The sequence below is a fragment of the Girardinichthys multiradiatus genome, chromosome 23 (genome assembly GCF_021462225.1).
Source record: "Girardinichthys multiradiatus isolate DD_20200921_A chromosome 23, DD_fGirMul_XY1, whole genome shotgun sequence".
Lineage (NCBI taxonomy): Eukaryota > Metazoa > Chordata > Actinopteri > Cyprinodontiformes > Goodeidae > Girardinichthys > Girardinichthys multiradiatus.
The window spans coordinates 23,387,992-23,404,461 of NC_061815.1; the positions used below are offsets into that span (position 1 = coordinate 23,387,992).

General features: G+C 41.4%; 1 protein-coding gene across 5 annotated transcripts in view; it reads right to left on the reverse strand.

Annotated features, from left to right (window-relative positions):
- Nucleotides 1–3,343: 3,343 nt before the first annotated feature.
- Nucleotides 3,344–16,470, reverse strand: part of kdm3b (lysine (K)-specific demethylase 3B) — a 38,473-nt gene continuing 25,346 nt past the window's right edge. Inside the window, exons 8-25 of one of the 5 annotated variants that reach the window (XM_047353374.1) lie at nucleotides 14,835–16,017; nucleotides 14,530–14,746; nucleotides 14,223–14,437; nucleotides 13,930–14,082; nucleotides 13,720–13,827; nucleotides 11,872–11,999; nucleotides 11,477–11,771; nucleotides 11,139–11,392; nucleotides 10,695–10,967; nucleotides 10,420–10,609; nucleotides 10,218–10,308; nucleotides 8,774–8,904; nucleotides 8,554–8,673; nucleotides 8,141–8,164; nucleotides 5,085–5,224; nucleotides 4,713–4,889; nucleotides 4,464–4,598; nucleotides 3,344–4,263 (exon numbers count right to left, since the gene is read on the reverse strand). In XM_047353374.1, the coding sequence (XP_047209330.1) occupies nucleotides 4,183–4,263; nucleotides 4,464–4,598; nucleotides 4,713–4,889; nucleotides 5,085–5,224; nucleotides 8,141–8,164; nucleotides 8,554–8,673; nucleotides 8,774–8,904; nucleotides 10,218–10,308; nucleotides 10,420–10,609; nucleotides 10,695–10,967; nucleotides 11,139–11,392; nucleotides 11,477–11,771; nucleotides 11,872–11,999; nucleotides 13,720–13,827; nucleotides 13,930–14,082; nucleotides 14,223–14,437; nucleotides 14,530–14,746; nucleotides 14,835–16,017 (3,915 nt within the window). In that variant the 3' untranslated portion in view covers nucleotides 3,344–4,182. Of the gene's footprint in view, nucleotides 4,264–4,463; nucleotides 4,599–4,712; nucleotides 4,890–5,084; nucleotides 5,225–8,140; nucleotides 8,165–8,553; nucleotides 8,674–8,773; nucleotides 8,905–10,217; nucleotides 10,309–10,419; nucleotides 10,610–10,694; nucleotides 10,968–11,138; nucleotides 11,393–11,476; nucleotides 11,775–11,871; nucleotides 12,000–13,719; nucleotides 13,828–13,929; nucleotides 14,083–14,222; nucleotides 14,438–14,529; nucleotides 14,747–14,834; nucleotides 16,018–16,470 lie in introns of all 5 variants that reach the window. The other 4 variants (XM_047353373.1, XM_047353375.1, XM_047353376.1 and 1 more) reach the window with 4 other exon arrangements.

Consider the following 16,470-nt stretch of genomic DNA (forward strand, 5'->3'; position numbering starts at 1 on the left):
TTAGTCCTTATACGGTACGCTATCGAATGCCAGTTAGCAAAAAAGAAAAATCGCCAAGGGTATTTTTATGCCTTAAAATATACACAGTGGCGGTTTATACAAGAATGGTGCCCTGGGCGAGCCCCTCTCCCTGCCACCCCCCTCTTGGTTGCTCTGATAATAGTGTTTTTCAACCATGGTCCTCAAGGCACATTGTCCTGCATATTTTAGACGTTTACCTGACTTCAATTGATGGCTTTTGCCGAAATGCAATCATCTGAATCAGGTGTGTTAAAGCAGGGAAACATCTAAAACCAACAGGGCAGTGTCCCTGGAGGAGAGCTTAAAAACACTGCCATAATAAACACATCCACAGAAACGGTCTTAGTTTGTCTTCACATTTCCCATTTGAGTGTAGCAAAGGGTAGTGCTCAGCACCCCTGCTCACCTTAGGATGGGCAGCATACACCCCCCAATGTCAGTATTTTCAGAAGCAAGCAGAGGCTGCCTGCTCGAAACACAGGGGCACCAACTCCCTATTGACTGCACCTGCATAAAAACAATAGAAAACTTGTTCTGGGTGCAATTGATAGTAGTATTAGTTACATGTTTTATATGGTGCTTGTGGCTTCCCTTTCTAATGCCACCCTGGGCAACCGCCCACAAGGCCCATATCAAAAGTTTTTGGGGTTTGTTGCCTGTCGGCAACATTGAAACATGATGGTGTGTAAGTGAAAAAATATTTTAATGTTTATGTTTTAATTTGTGTTCTCCCCTTGCATTAGTGGATTTTCTCTGGGTACTCCGGCTTCCTCCCACAGCCCAAAAACATGACTGTTAGGTTAATTGGTCTCTCTAACTTGCCCTTAGGTATGAATGGTTTGTGCGTGGTTGTTTGTCCTGTGTGTCTCTGTGTTGCCCTGCGATGGACTGGCAACCTGTCCGCTGGAGATAGGCACCATCTCCCCCACCACCCTGTATGGAAGAAGTGGATACAGAAAATTGATGCATGTTTTAATTTGATAATTTGATTAAACACATTTAAAATATTGTTCAGGTTACATTACATGCCATTTGACGTTTAAAGGCATTATAAAAACAACTCGATTAAAATGTTTTTTGACTCAGTGTTGTCTATAGGCAACATTGTACCATTCTGGAACATCTATTAAAATTAATGTCAAAGAGCCATTCACCATAATTTTGTTTTTTACAGTTTTGTGAAAAAAAAAAAAATATGTACATGTTAGTAACACTGCCTGTCTTATTTGCTTATAACTTCCACAAACCTTTCCACACATAATAAATTAATTCAGCCTCATTTGATCTTATAATGTGCTAAAGATTCCTGTCTCTGTATTTGCAGCATTACTTTCTTCTGGCCAGTATTTTTACATCTCATCATCTTCATTACTAAGTATTAATTCATCTTGACGGTACTCAACTGGAGACAAAAGGTTAATGAGGCCAAATCTATTCCGTAAAAACAGAAAATGTGTGAAAATGAAAAGCAAATAAGACAAAGTTCACTGTAACAGAGACCTGTCCTACAGAGTAATAGCCTTGAACTTTACTGTAACTAACATCAGATTTATATTTATTAAATTGCAAAGATTAAAACAACATAATGGAGTGCCACTTAACATTATATATAGGCATATTCATTAAAATACAATAATAATAGGTTCATTTATTCCAGTAAATCAATTTACTAAGTGAAACACTGATGTATTTAAGTCTTTCTTTCTGTTAATTATAGTGATTTTCCATTTACAGCCAAGCACACTATTAAAACTTCATGCTGCAATGGTGACACCATAATGAGATGGTTTTCCCTCATGGCAACAGTTGGATTTTAAGGATATTCTAATATTTAATTATCAAATTAATTGCATCAAACTATCAGAGATTAATGCTTACACATATTTTAGTGAAATTTACCTGGAAAATGGTCAGGAAACAATATTTTCCAACTGTTGACTGAACGTGGTACAAAAACGGGTTAGCAATTAAATATACAAAGCAGAAAAGGTAATCATGATATGCTCGATAGATGATTTTGATGGATTTTACAGAAAAGTCTGACTAGTTGGTTTAAAAGAATGGATAATTAATGGATCAAGTTCATCATTCATACTAGTGCCAAAATAAAAAAAAATGTTTTGCCTGATGTGATCAAGAAAAAACGAATGTGGCCAAAATGACTGTGGATTTTCTCAGGTTTCTGTGCACACATTTAGGTGGGCCCAAAGCATCAACTAAGGGCCCTGCGGGCGTGGGCACCCCCAGCAAGCTTTTCCTACTGCTGAAGGTCATTGTTGATTGCGTGGACCAGTCCATGAGACATTGACCAGCCTCTGACCTTCTTGGGAGGTTCTTATCTTCTTTGTCATCTAGAGGTATCCAGATCATCGCAGTTTACGAGAGATTCTGATGATCGATTTGCAAGATGGGTCCTGTCAGTCTCATGTCACAATGAATCAGTTACTGAATCAGTTTTGTATTTGCAAATTGGCAACATTATTTACTCTGTATGATTTATACATTTATACAGTAAACTTTTACTTCAACCATTTTGTTTCTCAATTTCACAAAAAACTTCATGCAAAATTAGGAAGTTTATAAGATTTTCCAAAACATGAGTTCAGTTTTATAATCATGATTGCCTGCATTTTAATGTCATACCCAACATTAAGAAGAGGCCACTTTATTAGGTACACCTTGCTAGCACAAGCTGGACCCCCTCTTGGCTTCAAACCTGCCTCGATTCGTTTGGATTGAGATTCAGTGACCATGGAGACCACTGCCTCGAAATTCTGACCCAACCATCTGAATGTTGTAGCTGAAATCCTGACTCATTGGACCAGGCAACATTTTTAAAATCTGTAATTGTCTATTTTTGTTGCCTGTGTTAACTGTAGCCTCTGTTTCCTGTCTTTAGTAGGCAAGAGTGGCACCTGGTGTGGTCCTCTGCTGCTGTAGCCCATCTGGCAATGTGAGAACCAACCAAAATGTAATAAAAGCTGCTTCCAGACTGGGTTCATTTAATAGGTCAGGCACTGGACTTTTATTGGCTAGTGAATAGTCAACTAGTACCCAAAAACGTCTTGATTGGCTGATCACCAACTAATCGCAAAGGCCAGGCCGGTTATTGACCGATTAAAGATCAATTATTCCTTTACCCAATTAACCTGTGAAATAACGACCACTGTTTTTTTTCTGATCTGGAACCAGTTTCTTTGAACGGATGCGAAGGTTTGAAGACGGCACCCCAACCAGCTATAACACAAAGGATTGTCTGTCTGGCTTTGGCACCAATTTTCTGCATCACAATAAAACATCACAGAACAGGCATTAAACAATGTTAATTTTGTAAATTTTATTGTGAAAAAAAAAAAAAATCCAACTGCTAAGATCAATATATATATTGATACAATGTTAATGACCAGTAGTTCTGTTCAGCTGCAACTGTGATTCTTGAACAATATAGTTAGGGTCCGTAATCCATCAAACCCCCTGAACAAAGACGGGTTAAAAATGAAAAGGAAAAAAATTGCCGTCTCTGAAGCCCATCTAATCTTTAAGTTGTTGTGTAAAAAAAGAAGATTTCTTACTCTAAATGAGAGAAATAAGAAAACTAAAAATACAAAACTTTGGTCAGCTTCCCTTGATTGGCTGCTTTGCAAATTCATCTCAGCCACAGACGGCAAAAATAATCAGAGGTTTAAAAAGAATCTACAAAAACAGGTTAACCTTGCTTCTAATGAAAAACATAAGCATGTCATCAAAATAAGAATGTTAGCCCAGTACTCACATTTCATCATTTGCTTATATTGTAGCTGAACATCTGCTCTGAAGGCACGTCAGCTCTTTACCTCCCTACACGTCTTACATTTACAACAAAACCAAGAGAACACACTGACCTTAAATACAATGTTAATCAAAAATAAAAATAAAAAACTGAAAAACAACCAGACAGGTTTGAGAGTACTGTGTGACAGCGATATAGGAGTTCCTTCATCGAAGCGCTGATTTGAATCCTTCCTGTCTAATCCCTCCCTCCCCAAATGAAATGTTCTTTCCCCAAAACTCAGACCTTCACTGCCCCGAACAACATACACAATCTCTGTACTCTGCAGTTTTCATTTATGTAGATATGTGGTGTGTGCTATGCGTGTGTACGTAGTGGACTGGCGTGGAGGACTAAGGGCGAGCTAGTTTAGGTTCGTGGGCCTTCAGGGTCCCAACAGCGTCCTTCACTGCATGGTAGATGATGTTCTTCACCTGAGGAAACCAAAAAGGGAAACAGGTCAAAAATGAAAACCTCCACTGCTAGAATAACACATTAATCCCGCAGTAGGATGCCAGTGTTTTCAACAAACTTTGAGAATAGTTTCAGTTCTGCACAACTCAGGTATTTACGAAATCAATATGGGGATCTAAAAAGCACCCATCTTACGTGTGCAACCATGAATACAAATTACCTGTAGTTTGTCTTCGTGGTTTGTATGAGTCGTGGAAAGGTGTCTGAACTCCTGCGTCAGTCTGAAACAGTGCCTCACATGCTCAGGGGACACAAAGTCCTCTGCCACCTTGATGCAGCTGTACAGGTTGTGTACCTGAGGAGAGAAAACCACAGCACGAAGAGCAGATATGTTAACGAAGGGTTAAGCCTTTAAAGATTTATTGTTTAAAACTGTGAAAAACACTCTGTGAGGAATCACGTGTCTGACCTGGTGTGGCGCTCCAGCGGGGATAAACACAGCATCGCCTAAGAACTGTACAATGGCCCATCCCTGGACGCCGTACTCTTCGTACAGCCGGCGTCGAAGCCCCTGGTCCAAGTACCAGCTCTGGTCGTGAATAGGGTCATGGTCCGGAGGGTTCTCTTGACCTTGCTCTTCTCCCACCTGACACGAACCACCGAAAGATAAAAACATTGAGCTGTAACCAACGTTTGCATCTTCAAAAGCAGAGTTTCAATATTAACTGCTAAAACAGTATTTGATATTTACTCTATGATAATGTTGCCGTTAGGGTGCAATACGTTTCTTTGTTATTAATAGTGCAATTTGAGAATGTAGATAATTTCTAAACTAATCTACCTTGCGGAGTAATTCACGGATCTTCTCGGCATCCTTGGCTGCGTAGATGTGCCAGAGAGCTCCAGGTTTCTCCTTCCCCTCATGTACCCTTCTCTTCGTCATATCATCCACATCGCCCTCCTCGATGGTGGTCATGACCTCTGAAGATCCAAGAAGAGGAAACAAAGCAAAAAGAAACTCACAGGATACCAAACATTCTTCAGTAGGGTCTATATATAAACATATTTATAACTCAGTTCATTTATTCTGATCCTACAATATTACAGTTAAACTTCAGCTCTCAGTGAAACTATGCTGCTTATTCTACATGTAAGAACAACTATTATTATAACTTGAACTGATTGAGCTGACTGATTGAACCGATCCATTCGTCAAACTGTTGGGCAAAAATGGTGCAGAGTTGTAGTTCTCAACTGGTTCGTCCTGACCCAGATGTGTTTCTCAGGAAGTCCTCCGTGGGTTTAGGCAGATACCTCTCAATAAATTAAAATATTATGTTGTTTATTTATTTCAGTAATTCAGCTCAAAAAGTGAAACTCATACATTTAATAAATACACAGTGATATCATAAGCATTTATTTTTAGTTATTTCAATTATTGTGGGCAAATCTAGGTCCAAAATTCAGTTTCTCAGAAAGTTTTTACATTTTTCATACACTTTTCACAGTAACAACCAGCCACAGATGGTCACTGTTACAGAGAGTCCAGTATCCAAGAATATTAACAGGAGATTGAGTGGGGGGAAAAAGTGTGATAGAAAGGGCGCACAGGCAACAGGGCAACCCTGAGAGGATTGGGAAGCAAAGCTTGAGTTAAGGAGAGAGCTGCAGCTGGATCCAGAGCTTTAATGGCCACCACACTCAGAGATCCAGAACATGAACTGCAGCTGTTGCATTTCAGGTGCCAATTCAGTCCTGAACCAGAGGTGACATCAGAAGCATCTTAACTAACCTAATGACAAAAAGAACCAGACTGTTCCTCAGTCCGAATTACTCTTTTCAGATAAAATATTTTTTTGTTTTATTTTGAAGTCAAGGTCTCAGATTCTGGAGGAAGAGAGGAGAGGCACAGGATCCAGGTTGCTTCAAGTCCAGTTTTAGGTTTCCACCATCAATGATAAAGTCCAAGGTCATCACAGCTGTCACCAGGACCCCTTTGGAGAACTTCATGCTTCCTTCTGCCGACAAGCTTTTGGAGATGCTGATTTAAATTTCCAGCAGGGCTTGTCACCAGCCCACGCTGGCAAAAATACCAAAACCTGGTTGAGCAACCTTTGTATCACTGTGCTTTATTGGCTAGCAAACTGAGCAGACCTGAAGCCCATAGAGAATCAATGGAGTTTAGTCCGCTATCAAAGCAACCCGGGCTTCCTCAACACCTCACCAGCGCCACAGGCTGGTCACCTCTATGCCACGCCGCATCGATGCAGTAATTCATGCAAGAGGCAAGGCAAGGTTATTTGTAAAGCACATTACAGCAACAAGACAATTCCCCAGCAGGTATAGTTGTAAATAGCGGATCTTTTTAAAACGTGTCAGTTCAGTAAAAATGGCGTGAACTTTCATTAAAAAAGGGAGCATATATGCTCAGAGGGGGCATAGGATCCAGAACAACAAGTACTCCTGTGGTTCAGACTGGACATCGTGTCTGTCACTTCATGCAAAACTAGGAAATACTGCTGGGTTTATTGTTTCTGCATTTAATCTAATATTTTAACATCTATCAGTTCATCTTCAAGTAACAATGGAAATGCTACCTTATTTTGAAAGTCAGGCACAGAGCTCACATGTGAAGGGGACACCTGTAACTTTTAATATTTTTAATGTCATAATGTGGTCTATGAGCAGAAGTAAAAAAAACCCTAACTGCCACAGACCTTCAGAGCAGCAAAAGAGAAGCACAACGAGGAAGATGCGGAGGGAAAAAGGAGAAATATGATGGGTGCCTGTCTGCTTGGCCTCAAAAAAATTGTATTTGTAAAACCTAAACAGTACAACCACCTCAGACACATCAACAGGCATCAAATAATCTGTGAAAAACTGCATTACTTTTATTACGTTTTTTTGTAAGTAGTTCAATGTATTCTGTGGCCACACCAGTTGAGAACCACGGGGGGAAATTAAAGGACAATTTACAGACTACACGATCACGTTTACTGACAACGTTCACATCCACAGCCTACTGTTGATTTCTACAGCAGCTAAAACTACAGCATATCTTTCTGACTAAGCAATTCAAAGTGAAAACATTTACTTTGAAACTATCGCGTGTGTGTTTGTGTTTCAGCGCATACATTTTTACTTCAACCAGCCCCAAAGTTGCTTATTCCCAATGTCCTTTACAACCTGAAATGTGCTGTGAGGAAGGAAGGAGTTGCGGGTTGTGAACTGGCATTTGCAGCTGGCCAGTAACTGGTCAGGGTTAATTGAGCTGAAAGCTGGATGATTCCGATCACCATCAATTTATCGGCACATCTCTAAGAATTATCAGAAAATCCTTCAAACTGGCCAATTAAGCATCTGTGAACTAAGTGATCCACATTTTATTTCCACTAACATACTACGTCCTAACAATACCCATCTTGTGATGTGTGAGTGTGTTTTAGTGTGTGTAAAGAAGATTGCAAGGAAACAAGAATGCTCTAGATGCCCTTCATTCACACTATTCTCCCACAGTCCAAGGACCAGAGCACTGTACACCAAAAGTAAACAGAAAGGTAGTCCCAGTGCAACAGCTACACAACATCTGAACCCAGAACCAGTTCCCTGAATTCATACTGCTGTTAATGTGAGTTGAAACCCAGCCCTGAAAACAACATTAAGATGGATTCACAAAAAGTCAACAGGGACTTTAATGTCAGCTGCTATTTAGCTTAATGATGGTTGCATCAAACATAGATTTACAGCCATGCAACAATACAAACTGAGGGATGGATCCCGGTGCTCTGGCCCCTACTGCACAATAATAACAGAATGATGGAGCGCAGGTGTGAAAAGGGGGAATTAGTTGAGAAGAAGGACATGCTACGCAAGTGATACAACTGAAAGTCTACAGACCTTGGTATCCAGAGTTTTCTGCCTCTGTGAAGGAGAAATTTTGCCACAATGTAAATAAGTGAGACCCACTGGAGGGTGCCTCCAGTGTCCTTTCCAAGCATATTAAGGCTGGGAAAACTACAACCGTAATGTCTAACGATAATATATTATAATATCCTCAAAATGAATTTTATCACAATTTTAGGAAAGGTATTTAAAGTGCACATAAAATACTATTTTGTCACTAGAGAAAAAAGTACTTTGAAATACTGTAAAATTCTGTTAGCAACATATTTTTCAAGGAACAAGCCATTTTATTTATAGTAGTTCAGCTGTTGTTGAGGGGTCTAGTAATAAATCCACATTAAATAAGTGAGAGTGTATGCGTGAAAAAAAAAAGGACAAAGGAACAAAGTATCCTGAAATCTACCGACCTTGCTCCTGGTTTTTTTCTCCAAGAGGGATGCCGACATACACCATGACGTTGACAGCATCAGACACATCCAGATGGAGGTTAGTGGTTCCGACCTTCCTGTCCTCTGTTGAAATTAAGCCTGAAGACATTGAGGGAGTTGGAGAAAAAAGGAAGGTGAGAAGGAATGTAAACCGCACAAAGAAGAGAATGAAGACGTTTCGCCAGGCAACCCTTTTTACCATAGGCATTGTACATCTTTGGTCCAAGGTCAGGACGCACGAAAAAGTTGGGCAACCGCGAAGCAAGGTTTAGACGGCCGTCTCTTTTTGTGTACTCGGGCAAAGGAAGATTGTCCATCAAATCATCAAACCTGGAAAAAGACATTATCAAAAATCTTCCCTAATGAAATGTAGAAATGTTAACTGTTTTCTGAAATGTATCCTTAAAAATCCTAAAACTTTAAACTAATTAGAGATGCAAAGAGAAATCAGCTCTTAAATTTCAGCTTGACCAGTCGCAAGCCGTGACAGGTCAATCTTTTTCTGAATAGTGAACGCACCTTAAATAAAAACTAACAAAAACTCTTCACAGTGGACATTGTTACTGAGTGAAGAAAACATTATATTCATTATCTGTATTTCAAAATGCAGGTAGAGGAGGGTAAAGATGTGTGAAATTATTTTAAAGGAAACTGCATTTTCTACCACATCTCGAAACATTTCTGTGTCATTCAGGCTGTGCAGGAGCGAGCGAGAGTGAGACATTCAGTAGATAACAGGAAGGAGGAAGAGATTACTCTCAAACCCCCAGTCGGTCGTGGCAGATGGCCGCTCACACTGATCCTGGTTCTGCTGGAGGTTTCTTCCTGTTAAAAGGGAGTTTTTCTTCTCCACTGTCGCTACATGCATGCTCAGTATGAGGGATTGCTGCAAAGTCAATGCCAGTGACTGTCCACTGTCTCTACATGCTCATCCGGGAGGAGGGAATGCTGCAAGTCACTGACTGGATGCAATCTGCTGGGTTTCATTAGACAGAAAAACATTTAATCCAATCTGAAAAAATAACTAACTTTGACTGCACTGTTCAGTTGTTAGGACTAATTGAAATGTATATACCTGACTGTTGTGAAGTGCCTTGAGACGACGTGTTGTGAATTGGCACTATATAAATAAACTGAATTGAATTACAGCAAAGTTGCATTTTAAGCTTTTAACCTCTGACACAGAGCATGTAGGATATGGAAATTGCGGCAGTTTTTTTGCATGTCTAGCAATTATATTCTTGTAAATTCTGATGTTTTAAATTACCTTTTACAATTTTTATGGCACCATTTTAATGGTTTCTTTAGCAAATAATAGACTGCTGTGTGTTGGACAAAAGGAAGATAAGCCATAGAAGACATGGAAAAGGGACAGCTGTGATGAAGATGGACGCTACGTGTTGCACTTGCTCTACCCATTGACCCATGGGGTGATCCACCAACTGGACTCCAATGGTTGAGAACTGGGCTTATAAATAACTGGCAATAAATTAACAAAATTATAAAACATCTACCAAAAGAATATAGATAAAAAAAATATAACTAATGGTGAATTTTTTAAATGCTAACATGCAAAAGCTAGAATTTCAATCATTTTATACATCCAGAATTCCTGGACACAAAAAGCAACACAGTTTTTTCACCTTGTGGGCATCATGTCCCTGAAGTCTTCACCTGGAGGCCAGTCCTTTAATTTCAACACCATGGGCTTGCCATCGTTATCTTGAAGTCGTTCTGCGCTCACAGACAATACATTGGAGATATTTTTGTGATATCAGCGAGAACCATGCACTTTGTTCAGTTGGTCTACAGGTAATTTTAAACTGATTTAAAGGGGAAAATAACCTGGAATTTTGCACTCACTGGAGATCGTCTCAAAACCGTCCCAGAAGTCGCGCACCTTTACATCAGAAATGATGGAACAGTTTCTACAGTTGACCAGGTCTACATCCTGGTTTCCAAACTCCTCACTGAAGGCCTCAGGCCGCCACAGTTCAGATTTTAGGCGTTTATCTATCCCTGAAACCAACACGGGCTGAAAACAAACCAAAACAAACAAATCAAGATAACCTTTCAGCCAGCTAATTTTGAAGTTTAAGGTTACACTTTGTGATTCTTACTTGTCCCTGCTTCCAGCACTCTCTGAAGATCTTCCAGTTGTTGCTGTTGCTGGGATCCTGCAGGCAAAGGAGTCGCCCATCACAGAGCCAAGAGTGTGAGGTATGTGGTTCCAAAACACTAAGACCAATTACACCATCTTTACGAGCCCCCAGCACTCCGAGTTCGCTGCCTTCGGAGGCCGCAGATCGTCGGCCCTCTGCTTTCTTGGTCTCCACAACAGAGGCGATGATGTGATCAAGGAAGTTCGGTAGGCTGCTCTTCATCTTGTCGCTCTGAATCATGCAATAATAAATAAGGGTTAAAATCCTGTATCCTGTATGAAGGCAAGACATTTGAAACATAATTTTTCACCAGTAGGTGGCACTGATATAATTTCTAATCTTATAGGTGTTATTAGATCTGCATAAGAAAACTACAAGGAATATCAGTAAACACTGACGTACACTTGATGAGGTAAAAACAGACGGGAAAGGTACACTGCTCTCTCCAGGCCCCTGAGACAGTTTTCCCGGTCCAGAGTTGAGCAGGTCCCTGAGGCTTGACCCCTCCGGTTTGGACTGGGTCATGCTGGGTCCGAGTAACAAGCTGTTAAAGAGCTTCGGACTGGAAGCAGGCGGCTTTGAAAGGACACTGAGCGAGTCCAGGCCAAACGGGGGCCGGCTTTCTCTACTCATCATGGCGCGAAGCGAGCCAGATTCTGGAAGAAGACGGTGGTTAAAACTGAAACTGGTCAAGGATTTCTTTATACTCAGAGAAACTCCTGACTCCTTGTTCTACGTACCCTTGGTGTCATCCTTGGCTTTTTGTGTGGCCAGGTCTGCCAGCCAGTGCAGAGCAGAACTGTTGCCCTCTCCCGGTGGACGGGAGTCCTTGGCAGAGGACTGTGTGACATTACAGGGAGTGGAGGTACTAATAACAGAGTTACTGGTACTACCCACACTTCCCCCACCCCCGCTGTCTGAAGGTGTTGCTGTGTGCATGGTCTCCGTTTTGATTACTGACGTTTCTGGCTCGGGTTTTGGAGTAGTGCCAGCACCAGATAAAACTGTAAGGCCACCTCCACTGCTGGATGTAGACTGCTGAAATAAGCACAAAAAATAAAGCATTCAAGTTAAAATATTTCAAAAATGCAGCAAAAAAAAAGAAAAAGGGTGGGAAAAGAGCAACACAGTATACCTGTGAAATTCCATTGGGAGCGGTAGGGCGCACTAGTGACTTTGTATGCCGACTGGCACAGGGACAGTTGGCTTTAATACCCCACTTGCCCCTTGCTGCATGCACCATGTCACCTATATTATAAAGAGCTGAAGCAGAAAGCAGAAAAGCATATTCACTCATTATGTTTATGATGTGTAGGGATCCTAATTAATCACTCCGTTTGAACACCACTTTATACATTAGCAGTCTGTTTTTCCATCTCAGTTTTGCACAACATGTGTTCTTTGCACACTGCTTTGGGATGTTTTATAACCGCTGAGAAAGTAATATATTATAAAATTCTCAACGCTACTGGGCAGAAATGGGTTTATGTTACTCCAATAAATAATATATACCATCAGGAGGATGCAAGTGTTTGTTTTGGTTTGATCAGTGGTCATAATTGCTCGGATTAAAAAAAAAATGAACTGGCCCAAACAGGGATAAGAATTATAATGGAAAAGTTTTTATAAAATCTTCAGAAAAAAAAAATGTAATTAGGCTCCATTTGGGCGTTTTCTATGAGTAAATACCAATAATTTTTCAAACTACTTAAATACGAGAGAATTTCATGTCATGACGTTTTTTGTCATGTTACAGCCACAAACTTCAATGTATTTTATTGGGAATTTATGTGTGTGTGACAGGCCAACACAAAGTGACAGATGATGGCACAAAATGATGCATGGTTCTCTAAGTTTTTGTATGAATAAAATTCGGTTAAGCACAGCCTGCATCTGTAGCCTACAGCCCCGAGTCAGTACTGTGAAGAAGGGTCTTTAACTGCACGTCTTTTGGCCTATGTCTGTACCAGCTCTGCACTGCCCTCGAGGGCCGTTGTCCTGCAACTTTTAGAAATGAACCTGGTCCAACACACCTGAGTCATATTCATTATTTCCAGGACTACCTTTTAATAAGCTCCGTCTATCTTCTGGGTAGCTTTCCTGTGCCCACTCACCACATTCCCAAAGTAAGATTCTGCCACCATGTTTCACTGCAGGCATGGTGTGTTCAGGGGTAGTATTTCAGGGTGCAGTATTAATTTTCTGCCAGGCATAGCATTCTGCTTTCAGGCCAGAAAGATCAGTTTTCCTCTCATGTATCACTGTTTGGTCTGATTGTGCTTCAACAATGGCTTTCTTCTTGCCACTTTTCCATAAACCCCACATTTCTAGAACAACTAACAAATTCTACCACTTGAGCTACAGATTTCTGCAGCTCCTCCAGAGGTGCCCTGGACCTTTTGGCTGCTTCTCTTAATAATGTTCTCCTTGACAAGCCTGTCAATTTAGGTGGACAGCTAGGTCTTGCTAAGTTTGCGGTTGTACCATACTCCTTCCAAGTTGGGATGATGGGCTGATCAATGCTCCACGAGATAATGTCGTTTGTTCTCTGATGTTTTCCTACAAACATCTAAGGCCTTCATAGAACAAGTGTCTTTATATAGAAATTAAATTACACATGATATGAAATTACAAAACTAATTAGCACACCTATTTGCTAATTAGTCGACTCTTGAAGGCAATTGGCAGCACTGGATTTAATTTGACTCCAAATGCACGCCACACTTTTTAAATGTATTATTTCCCTTCCACTTCAACTGTGCACTACTTAGTGTTGGTCTATTTCCTAAAATCCCAATACGATACATTTAAAGTGTACAAAACAAAACTACTAAAATGTCATAAAAAAATGTGAAAGTTTGAGGGGTTTAATACTTTTGTGAGGCACTGTACACGGACCACAAAGTTTGTCAAGCGCCATGGGGGTACACAGTGGTAAAAGAGCAAAGTAACCAAGCGCTTATTTGCAGATCATTTATTTTACCTGTTCCCGGAATAATTTGTGTTGGCATGAGGTTTTGAGGCTCATGAGGCTGGCCTTTGGCACACTTTAACCAAGAGAAAACATCATCTTCTGGGGTTTCATCTACATCTAAAGAGAGGTATGCAAAAAGTTAGGCAAAACCAGAATACAGAACAAAATACCTGAAGTTGATATACTTTTGTTCCCCAATCTCTAACTGAAATGAGCTACCTTCTCTCGGCCTGTTCCTGCGGAGGCGATAGCAGTCCAGACACACTCCAAAGCCACACTTACGGCAGACCCAGTGGATGTTAAACAAGGTTGTCTCACATACGTCGCACATTTCTCGAACCCCTCGCACAGCGCGTTTCCACGCCACTTTCTCTAAAGGACCATAGAAAAATATTCTAAATCACAGACAAGTAAAAAAAATAAAATAAAAATAAAAAACAGATGACAAACCTAAATATTTTTACTGAGAAAAACGGGCTGACGGTGAGGTGTATGAGATGACTTATACTCACGGTGGGGTTCTACCATCATCATGGCCTCCTTCTCAGACATCACTAACTGACAGAACTGATCTCCCACATTGGCCAGGATGTACTTGGATGTATCGAGGTCAAGGCCCTCTTGGACTGCTGGTGCAGGCAACCAGAGACCCATCGCCATAGCATCGCTCTGCTGAGGACTGAGGAAGCCTTCTACACGCAGAATACCTTTTCGTGTGAAAGCCAACCTGGTCAAAAGGCAGGAAAACCACAATGAATAATTTGGTTTACTCCCAAGACACTGAGGACACAATGTGCCATCAAACCACGCTGGTCTTACCTTCTAAAGTGGAAGAAACGGCAGGCCACATTTGGGTCATCTTCATCCTCACTGTCGTCTTCTGTATTTCGGTATTTGCGGTAACGCTCCAGGCGGCACTCGCGGCACTTGTGCAAGTGAGGAGCCACACTGATACAGGAACCATCCTGGAGGAAGGACTCACCAGACTGCTTCAGACGGCGTACCTTGCTCTGATCTTTCAGCACAGACTGGCCCACTGGAAAATGCAACACTGCGTTAATTCTATACCTAATATAGCTTCTGGTGTTAAGAAATGTAGACTTGTAAAGATTAATAAGATGCACCTTTAAAAGATTTGTTGCGTGGACGGCTCTTAGCAGCCACCTGGACCTTAGATTTCTGCTGGATGGATCCATCCTTGGCAGGATGAGGAAGCCCGGCGGGGATCTGATCTTTCTCCAGGCCCTCCTCGTTCTCACTAAGGTCAGACAGGTCACTGTTGGTGCTGGAATCAGAGTCACGCTTAGACGACTGACTTCTATCTTCAAGGCTAAACTTCTGTTGCTGATTCTGGTCAAAGGACAGAGCTGTTTCCTTCATTTCTCCAGAGCTGCTACTTCCGAGCATCAGAGAGTCTGACATAGATGTTGGCATTTCTACAACCTCCTGTTCATTCTTTGTCACAGCCATCTCACTCGGCAAAGTCTGAGCTGGTGTTGGAGTGGTAGAAGAGCTGACTGAAGCCGTGGCAGAGGGTGCTGGGAAGGTAGACGACAGAATACCTTTAGGTGACTCTGCCATAGTGAACAGATTAGGCTTACTGTCCAAAGAGACACCCAGAGTTTGTTGCTCACTCCCAGTGAGGCCAACAAAAGGTGTTGGGCAGTTTTTATCTCCATAGGCCAGAAATGGATTAGCAGACTCTTTAGAGGCCTGCAGAAAAATGTTCTGGTGGATGTCTGAGGAGTTAAAACTGGACTGTAGCACTAAACCCCCTTCAGAAGTTCCATTATTATTGTTGTTCTTAATAGCACTTTGGGCTCCAGAGGTCATCCCAAGTCCACCAATAGTTAGGCCGGGACCCCGTCCACCTGCAGATGTGCCCTGGAAGGCTGATGGTATATTGAAAGCACCATTTCCCAGAGGATGGGCCTCAGGCACTTTGGGCTGCTCAGGCTTTTTCAGGACTTCAGTAGAGGCTGCAGGCCTGAAAAGAGCTGCCGGCTCTTTACTCAGACTCTCAGACACAGCAGTGAAGTAATTAGTGTCCTTGGTTTGAGTCTGACTAGTTGTCAGAATGGGGCTGGTGCCAGAATTCTGGGTCATACACTGAAAAAAGAGGTTCTGGTCCTGCTGAGGCCGAGTCTCATTTTTTGCTCCACTGAAGTCAAAGCCAAAAGGCCTGGCGGTGTCATGGGAAGCTGTGGTAGTGGTGGGAGCTCCATTGGTCTGGGATGTAACATCTCCAAACACTGGAGCTGTGGGGGTACCCTGGGACAAACGGAAACCGGGTGATGCTTTAGAACCCTGGAAATAAAGAAAAAACAAAAAAAAGCAGTGAAATACGATATTGTACTAAACTTTTGGTGTTAAAGTGGCACCTTAGTAAGTGCCTTGGAGACGCATTCATACCCCTTCAACTTTTTCTCATGTGTTAAACACTGGAACTAGGGCTGGCCAGGTATCAGGAAATATGTAATTGTGATATCATTGCTGAAAACTGCGACAATGATATTGATAGACTAGAAAATGTCGGAAGAAATTTAGACGGGGCCTGCCTCTTGGTGCGTGCTTCTGGGACCGGAGCTAGCTATTTTTATTAAAATTCATTGTCTATGCTATTATCACCTTAAAATATTACTAGTAACTCTGGAAGACTGAGGCTTTTATTTTGAAATTTTCAGTAAGCCTTATTTGAAAAGGCCCTGGGTGAGCTCCAATATTAGTGTGAAGCCCAGTGCTGCAATCATCTATTGTTTA